This window comes from Etheostoma cragini, chromosome 1 (assembly GCF_013103735.1).
Source record: "Etheostoma cragini isolate CJK2018 chromosome 1, CSU_Ecrag_1.0, whole genome shotgun sequence".
Taxonomy (NCBI): Eukaryota; Metazoa; Chordata; class Actinopteri; order Perciformes; family Percidae; genus Etheostoma; species Etheostoma cragini.
The window spans coordinates 998,363-1,007,702 of record NC_048407.1 but is presented as its reverse complement, the minus strand read 5'-3'; the positions used below and the strand labels follow the sequence as shown (position 1 = coordinate 1,007,702).

Sequence of the window (9,340 nt, the reverse complement as noted above, 5' to 3'; positions counted from 1 at the left end):
ATCCAAAGAACAGCATGTTATGGCACCTATAAAACATTGGGGTGGGGGGGGGTGGGGGGTCTTTTGCTTAAAAAACGTTTTAGACCCCTGGTCTACAGACCTGTTAGTTTCACCACTAGGTGGCGCCTTTGCTCCGCAGTCCCAGCCTCAAAGCGTCCTCTTCCTCTGTCCCTCCATCTGTAGGTCCATCAACCCCAACCACAACGTCAACATCAAAGCCGAGCCGATCTCACCCCCCCGTGACCACCGCAGCCAATCAGGGTACATGACCCAGGTTCATGCCCCTCCCCATCCTCACCCTTCCACCAGAGCAGAGATGGGGAGGTCTCCTGCAGACAGCGTCTGCTCCTCCTGCAGCTCCCACGAGGGGGGCAGCGACCGCGAGGAGCAGCAGCAGCGGCTGGACTTCCACATGAGTCGCCCAGAGGGCAGGGACAGTCCCACGCTCAAACGCATGCGAATGGACAGCTGGGTGACATAGACACCCACACCGGGGCAATCCCAGGACGGACACTAATGCAAATGGAGTGTGGATTGTGTTGATGTGTTTCTCTTATTTTCACTTTCAGTTATCTTTGTTTTTTATGTTTCTTTGTGGACAGATTTCTGTGGTCGGAAGAGCAATCATGGATCTTCAGTGGTACTTAAAACACAACACGCCGTCCTTTTTCAAATATAAATCATTTAAACTTCAGAGACAATAACAATGTGGGTCCAATTGCAGTACAATCTGTCCTTTTCTTATCCAGTGGGATGAAGGACTTTACACAGAACAATCACAAAAGTCTTGTGGCTTCAGGTTTGGTAAAGCAGTGACGTGCTTCTGGATGTCTCCCACTGGGGAGGGGGGGGGGGGCACCTAATTCATTTCTGACCTTCTCAGGGTTTGAAACATTGAACAAGTCACACGTGAAAGTAATTCTCCCTGCACATCATCCCTGTTAGTCCTATTTATAAAAACACTTAATTTATACCAGCCAAAGCATTGGGCTGTTTATGTTTGTGTTGGTTTTTATATTGTGCACAGAATAAGACAATTTTTCATAAGATTTAAAACTGAAAGCCATGGACACTTGTTCTGTATGTACTATACTATGAAATATGTCATTATTGTTTTGTATATACTATCTTTAATATATATCACTTTTGGTGTAACTAAACATTGTTGATCTGTCTGTTGTATCTGCTTGGGTGAGATATGATACACCGCCACCAGATTTGACAAAAGTATATTTTGGTGGATGATTGCTATGTGTACACGACAGGGTCTCCAATAATATACTGAAAGGGAAATGCAAGAAAATAGTTGTTATTGAACAAAAGAAATATAGCTCTTCAGAAATAGTTTTACCAAGGGGATGTACTAGAACAAAGAAAAGACAAATGGCATAATTAGAAAAGTTCCAGATTTTGTGCGATAGCCGCAGCAGGGCTGCTTTCGGCCAGGCTGATAAGGTGAGGTGAGCAGACGTGAGCTTACATGGGACGAGAGGAAAGCTGCTTTATTAAAGCTGCTTTATTAATATCAGAACAAATCTCCTGTCCCAATAGTCGCGCGGAAACACACAAGAACTACATTGTACTTCTATTGTGTTTTTGTACATGAGGTAACTTCCTCTTAGATCATTTAAGTCACAATGAAGGAACCAAACTAAACTTATATTATATATGAATAAAATTTGATTAGAAGTTCGTACGCTGATGATAATTTCAGTTCAGTTTATTCTTTGTCTTCGTTATTCTCAGCAGCCTGAGTTGAAGAATGAATAGTTGCAGAGTTGTGTTGGAGTCAACAGGTTATGATGGGTTTTTATGACTTTAATGCTTTGTTTTTATAACAAAAAGTGAATGTACACATAAGTCTTATCTAGCCAGAGATGAAGGGGTTAACTGAGATGTACACATGAACACATCACCGATGCTGCTGGTCATACTGATGTACATTAGTCTGACAGTTCTTGAAGTCTTGGAGACGGGAATCCCACAGCTGTGTGACTGATCACTTCATGATTCATGCCGAGAAGATGGAACTTGTGGGTAAGTAGGAGGCAGCACATGTGGCGAGGAGTGCAAAAGCTGCAAGAGTCACCACAGTTTGATGCATGGATGGGAAGCATCAGTCAACATCTACATCAGTGATGGCCGTAGAAAGAAAGAGACAACAAGAGCTGAGAAAAGGTTTTGTAACATCTGGTGTGCTTTTTTTTTCACAGAAGAAAGGAAATTTATTTTGAGTTTGAACAATTACAGTATGAAAGGAATGTGATCAGAATGCTTCAAAAGCAATGATGCGTTTTAATGATACCAGCCATGAAAAAAGAAGGTTGTCTGGTATCTGGATGGACATAAATGCTAAATGTGGTGAAAAATACAGATGTGCATATCAGAACTGTAGAGGTTGCTTGGTTAATGGGACCAAGCAACATGAAGACTGCAGCAGGAAAGTAAAAACAAAACAAAAAATCTCTGTCGAGAGTCGATTTGGCGTTCCACAGGAAGGGCTGGCATCGATAGCATCAGAATGTACTGGACTGTTGTGATTGGTGGATTCCAGTAGCTAGCAGCAGACTGATGGGAACTATGTAGTCCAGTCTGAGGATGTACTGGGCACGCCAGGGGAGGCCTGTGGAAATCAGACCGGGCTTAAATCATGTGTGTTGTGTGGTAGAGAACTGGAAGAAGAATAAAATGACTAGACGTTATCAGGAGTCAGATATGAATGAAGTGGAGGAAGTTGAGGATTCAGAACACAATGTGAGAGGTGTAGTGTAACACTTCTGCTTGGTGGCGTATGTCACTGCTATGGAAATGATCTGCTGTGTGGGAACAACACTGTGTGTAGCGGTTATTTGTTAGCCTATGAGAAGAAAAAAGGGTTTTCTTTAGCAATATTGATGGAAATAAATACTCCAGCAGTATTATTATTATTTAAAACCGTCTCAAGTCAGTTCCTCCTTTGGAACTTTAGTCAGTGATTAAAGCTTCACATCTGACAACCAGGTACAGCAACAGGATTACACTAGTTCAGACAGGAGCAAGGCCCGGATGCCAAGGCCTCACTGACTCAGTCCCCTGAGACCTGGAGGCTGGTTAACTGTGCCAAGGTTAGTGGGAATGATAAGCCAAACTGCTCTTGTGTTAGATTATATCTTATGTGAGCCACAAAAGACTACTCTAGACACAAGTCTAGCAAATAAAACGAAGTATGTTAGATTTAAGGCATATGGGACTAATTAACTCATGATTGAGCTTCATGTGGACACATCTGGGTCCAAGGAACTTCACACAATAGACTTTCATGAATACACGATTGACTCTTTTCACCACAAAACGTTTCAATCACAAATCCGTTAGTCCCAAAGTGGGTGAAACATCAGATTTCCAACCTTTATGTGAAGTCATGAAAGGAAAATGAAAGTATTTGAATGATCTTTTAGTCAAAGGTGACAGGAGTCAGATGACTCATTAAGGGGTCTGATTTGCTATGAGATGTGGAAACATGCTCCAGTTGAGTAATGAACTAATCAGAAACTCCTTTCACTTTTAAAATAAATGTGCTAGTGTTGAATAGGACAGCCTTGTTAAACACACAGCGCATTACCATGATGGAACATATAGTCTAATGATTTAAAGGCTGTTCAGGTGAACACGATGTGAAGATATAGCCGTCCTGCACATGTACTCCTAAATGTCTCGATGCCTTTAACTCTTTAATCCGCCCGCGTTCATTTTCTCTAGGCGGGTCTTCTTTGTTAAACGCGCTCGCGGCAGGGCTTTTATTTTGAAGGGTTAATCTAGCAGCGGTGTGTGGCTTCGTGCATCGACAGTTACAGCAGAGGAGGAAGTCTCCGGATCCACAGGTCCCTCTGAGCCCCGAGGAGGAGGAGGAAAAGGTACAGCTTTACTTCTTACTGGCGTTTCTAGAGGAATAAACCGAAGGGTGGAGCTACCTGTGGGGGGGTCTGTGTCGGGGGGCTGTTCCAGGTGAGCCTTCTTCCTGCCCCGCAATATGTTTGTTCTGGCGGACAGGTGAGGACTCTCAGCGGCTTCCACCTGAACTCTTCCTCGTGGGAGTCTTCAACACAGCTTCCATCTGTAGATGTAAGCTGAAGGTAACATCTACAGATCTAACGTTACATCACATGTAATCTAACGATCCATTACATCTGGTGTAATGTAACGTTACATTAATCTAACGATCCATTACATCTGGAGATGTAATCTAACGATACATTACATCTGTAGGAATACAGGTAATGTAACGACATTGTAGGGAGAGATCACGACATCAGATGTAACATTACATCTTTATATGTGATCTAATGTTACATTACATCTGTATATGTAACATTACATCTTTATATGTGATCTAATGTTACATTACATCTGTATATGTAACATTACATGTGTACATGTAATCCAACGTTACAGAGGCTGCAGTCCAACTCTTCTTGAGGTCTGGCCTAATCTACGGATCAGTTTTGTGCCACAGGGGTTAAAAAAGGTTTCCACGTTGACGAGAGTCAGTTGTCTAGACGGGATTGAGGTTTCTAGCTGTCCTGTTGAGAAGAAGAGCCCACTCCTCACAGCCATGTCGTTCAGAGAATAGCACCAGCTGGGAGGGGGAGGGGGGGGGGGGGGGGGGGGGGGGGGGGGGGGGGGTAATGGGAGAGCAGCCCCCATCAGTCTCTTAAGGTTTTGAGATACAATATCATTTGTATACATGTCAATATTAGGCGAGGTGATATTATTATTTGCTCCGGTCTTTGCTTGGACAGTCCCTTTTAGGCCATGCTGCTGAGTGGACAGGCTACTGTGTCTTTTTCCTCTATGGAACCAGGACCTGTGTAGATGGTGGAACATCTCCAGGTCGGGGTATTTCCCCACAAACATTCCAGCATCTAGACCCAAATGGCTGTGTTGTCACTCCCAACCCAGGAACCGCTGCACTGACAGCTTAAAGAAGTCCAAAAGAAGTCCTGTATATATTTTTCACTGATGCATTTTCTTTTTTGTCTTTGTGTGTTTTCTGCAGTAAGGTTTGGACGTGTCCTGTGTCTAAGTTTACAAACCGCAAACGGTGAAGTAGTTTCAGGAAATGGCCTCTAGCTCTAACAAGACTGGGCTCAGTGCCCCCCCGACTGAGAAAAGTCTCTAGGACTGCTGCCAAAGGTTATCTGCTGTTTGCAATCATAATGCTGATGAATACCATTGATTTTAAAATCACTTCTTGTTGATCTTTAGATTTCTACAATCAGAGGATGCAGTCTGTGAAGTGCTTTCATGGTTAAGAACAGAAGAAGCCAGGATCATTAGATTCTATCAGCCATGTTGTAAAACCATTGTCTTCATTCTAACACTGGTGACCTTATTTTTAATGAAAGTAGGAATGCAGTAACTGTAGTTGTGTATAGTTTTCTTTCTATTCTGTTCCCATCTCCTTGAACTAATACTACTGGGATGGACCGAACCCGGGTCCCTGCAGTCTGGCATAGGTTACCATGAGTCTCTGTCCAAAGTTCCTGGACCTATTCACAGGACCATAGGACAGGAAGTAATTGGCTGTCCTCTGTCTGACATTTCTAAGTATTTTGTGTGTCTCTTAATCCAGTTGTAAGGGGGGGGGGGGGGGGGGGGGGGGGGGGGGGAGTCCAGTAGATGTGATACATAGTCTGGAACTCAATACAAAGGAATATCCCTTTCTCCTCTGTTTCTGTCATTTAACAGCAATTTACCGGTAAAATGAGTTATTATAATTATTATTATTATTATTATTATTATTATTATTATTATTAGGGGCGTTGAAATGCACCAGTGCATCGCGATGCCGACCTGGATGATTGTGCATCGATGCGGTGACGGACCATAATCGATTTATTGCCTACTGGTGGTACTTGTTGATTTTCTGGCCATTCATTCTTTTTTTGTTGCCTTTTGTCTACTGTGTTTTTCATTTAAATCATTTTAATTCCCCACTCTGATCTGGAAATTGATGTGATCCGTGACTCAGAACTGGGATCCCAACCGTGAGTTTTCTGATCTGTTGAACCCGTAGCACAAAGTGTATAAATACCCCCCCATGTAAGGCATTTAAAGGGTTTTTTCCCTTTAAATGCCTTACATGGGGGGGTACAGGGGGGGGTTGCTAGGCACTCCAGATACCCAGATGTATGTGCACAAGGACTTAAAACGTGAGTCTTCCATGATATGTCCCTTAGGTAGGGTATTATGATTAGAAACATGTCCTAATATATATTTCAGTACATTAGAAATGTTTTCCTAAATAGAATTATAGGCTTATTTAATATACAGTAAGTTTAGTAAATATTTACATTTCTTTTTCACGTAGCCTACTTCAGAGCCCTAGTTCTTCATCCATCACTGTGTTTGGTTGCGGTTGCAGTTGGTTCACTGCTGAGACACTTCTACACCATTGGTTGCTTGTTCATCCGGATCCAGGACACCAATCTGTTAGCTGAACTTCTCTTTACGTAAGAGGGTCCGATAAATGACTCAATGTGTTGACCGTGAAGTTAGTCAGGGTTTTTTGGACAAGGTTGTCTGCGCTGCAGAAAGGAAGGATGCTCGGGCTGAGGGTCCTTGACCTGGGCCAGTTCTGTGTCCCAGCCTTGATGCTGTCCACAGGACGGGCTGGCTCTGCGTCCCAGCCTTCACGCTGTCCACAGGACTGGCTGGCTCTGCGTCCCAGCCTTCACGCTGTCCACAGGACGGGCTGGCTCTGCGTCCCAGCCTTCACGCTGTCCACAGGACGGGCTGGCTCTGCGTCCCAGCCTTCACCTTGTCCACAGGACGGGCTGGCTCTGCGTCCCAGCCTTCACCTTGTCCACAGGACGGGCTGGCTCTGACAGCCATGCCTTTTTTTCAGTGAGGACTTGATTAAAGTGGAGTTCTCCCCATTAGAAAATTGGAATGGAGGCAGGTCTGACCACATCTGGCCAGCTGTTTAGTCCAGGTTAAGTCAGGCTGACCCCTCTGGCTTGACTTGTTATGGCCCACTCAGCTGTGTGGCCACCTGCTTGTATTACATAACACACACAGTACATACACACATACAATGTGTTACATAATAACACCAGATTACTGTTTACCAGCAATGGACTGTTACCTACGGTAATACACAATTTAAGTATTACTCACTTTAGTAGTACTGTATACGTGGTTATCATGGTCATTTTGTTCTCCCATGATGCTCTCTGCTAACCCTTCCACCTTCCAAATTTGATACAGGTCCTGGAAACAGCATATTCCGTTTGGATAGTCCAAATAAGGAACTTTTTCCAGTTTTGGCATATCTGATTAAGACGTGGACATCCATGTCTTAATTAGTATTATTTAGGTTTTGGAAGCATTCTTTGGATACAGCGCATTCAAGCCTAACTTTATTTGAACGTCCGTTCCATTCCAGCCATTACCAAATGAGTTGCTGATGAAGACTCTCTCTGGATGTCTCAGTGGGACTGTGTTCAGGAGATCGTGGCGTCAGGTGACTTTCCCACGCAGAACCTCGAGTGAAGATGATGACCTCTTCTGGGGAGTCTATCATGGTTTTTAATTCTCCGTGTCCTCCTTGGCTACTAGCAACTGTGTGGAGGAGGGGTAGGAGAGCCTGGGCAACTACGGAAGGCTTGTATCATGGGGCGATAACAGTGGTGTTGTCATTACTTAGAATTCCTCATGGGGGAGACAGAGAACTACACTTTATAATTTTCAGAATAGCTTCTCAGTCTTGTTTTTTACCGCAGTTTACGGCCTCTTACTTGTTTTACAGCTTACGGTCAGCTCTGTGCGTTGCTATGACAACCAGCAAACAGTTTGCAAGGCTGCAGTAGAGATGCATGCCCAACAGAAACACAACTAAACCTTTATGAAGGAACTGGATATGAACATGTTTTAGATATTCACAGACATCTCGGGGCCGACTCTTTCATGCTGGTTGAAGAAATAAAAGAGGGAGGCTGTGTATAAATGCGCCAGCAGTCAGTTGCCAAAGTGTGCTTGAGAACAATAGTGTAATGTAGATATTGGCTAGGACGACTTTGCAGCAACCATATAAACATATCAGGCTAAAACATTTGCTAAAGGCCACCTACCCATAAACCCATAAACCCTGCTCTCCTCGTTGTTTAGTTTCTGGGGTCACACACCAATCTGCCACCTCCAGAAATCGGTTGTAAGATGCTCTGGCATGAGTGTCGAGTATTGAAACATCCTACCAATCAGACCCAATGGTAAGAGAGATGCAGCCCCCTCCCCCACACACACACAGACTCTCGGGCATTAGTCCATTAGTGCATGTATGCAGGTATGGAGGTACTCTGTTACCTGACGACTATAATCTGAATATTCACTCTGCTTTTACTATTTTGTGTCTCCACCGGCTCCTGAAGATAATATCTGCTCCACTGTGTTCCCAAGGTAGTCTCTGACTCTGTGGACTCTGTCTGCCTGTAGGTCAGCGTGGACAGGTAGCGTCCAGTGGATTTTAGAGTTTTCTCGCAGAACACCGCTTCCTGCTGCAACAACACAATGAGTTGAATATGCTGAAACAAAAGGTGAAGTTGGGTAATACTTCTCTCTTGGTTTCTCACGATGAGCAGCACTTTCACTTAACTGTTAACTCAAGCTGTAGCATGTCGAAACCATTTCAACACATGTAATCTGTTGACACACTTGTGGACCTGATTGTATAAAACTGGATACCTGACATAAACTATTGCTCTCGGTCAGCCGTCGCACGGATCATGGATGTGGAGTCGGCCTATCAGTGGCCATCCTCCGGTTTTTCCGCTTGCTGTCTCTCACTCGCCCTCACACTGATCCAGCGGTTAATCCTTGTATCTGGGTCAGGTTAGACAATTCTGAATGTAGGATATCTGAGTCTTTAGTTTACACATATTCTCCAAACTAGATAAAGAGAATAGTGAATGTAGACTACTTCCTGGAGAAACTACTTCAGCCCACCTTTATTTAACTGTTGGAAAAATATATCCTTAAAAACGTTGATTACCTGCTGCTATGGTTTATGTTGTAGTTTGGTATCAGTGTCAGAGATTAGATGTCACATTTTAATATTTTACATTTTCAAGCTGTATTTTTCAGCATCTTTTTCACGTCTCTGGAGATTTTGTAAACAGTGATTCTTGATCTGCTCCACCCGCCCCGTCTTCCACCACTTCCCCTTACCAGCTGATAACATGGCAGGTCATCTGTCACGATGAATGACAACACAAGTATGAGCCCAGTAAGAGGCTTAGAGCTCAACGCATTAATGCTGCGTCACTATATGCACTGGCTGCTTTGTCTGTAGGGGGGGGGGGGG

At 43.9% G+C, this 9,340-nt stretch overlaps 2 protein-coding genes across 5 annotated transcripts in view; both read left to right on the top strand.

Annotated features, from left to right (window-relative positions):
* The window catches only part of LOC117944486 (myocyte-specific enhancer factor 2A-like), a 39,731-nt gene extending 38,038 nt beyond the window's left edge, over positions 1-1,693 (top strand). For all 3 annotated transcript variants that reach the window (XM_034871322.1, XM_034871331.1, XM_034871311.1), the window contains one exon: positions 184-1,693. In XM_034871322.1, the coding sequence (XP_034727213.1) occupies positions 184-481 (298 nt within the window). In that variant the 3' untranslated portion in view covers positions 482-1,693. The remainder of the gene's footprint in view (positions 1-183) is intronic.
* A 2,084-nt stretch (positions 1,694-3,777) lies between these two features.
* LOC117944413 (multiple C2 and transmembrane domain-containing protein 2-like) overlaps positions 3,778-9,340 on the top strand; it is a 37,279-nt gene continuing 31,716 nt past the window's right edge. For both annotated transcript variants that reach the window (XM_034871219.1, XM_034871211.1), the window contains exon 1: positions 3,778-3,893. The gene's annotated coding sequence lies outside the window, so the exon portion shown is untranslated. The remainder of the gene's footprint in view (positions 3,894-9,340) is intronic.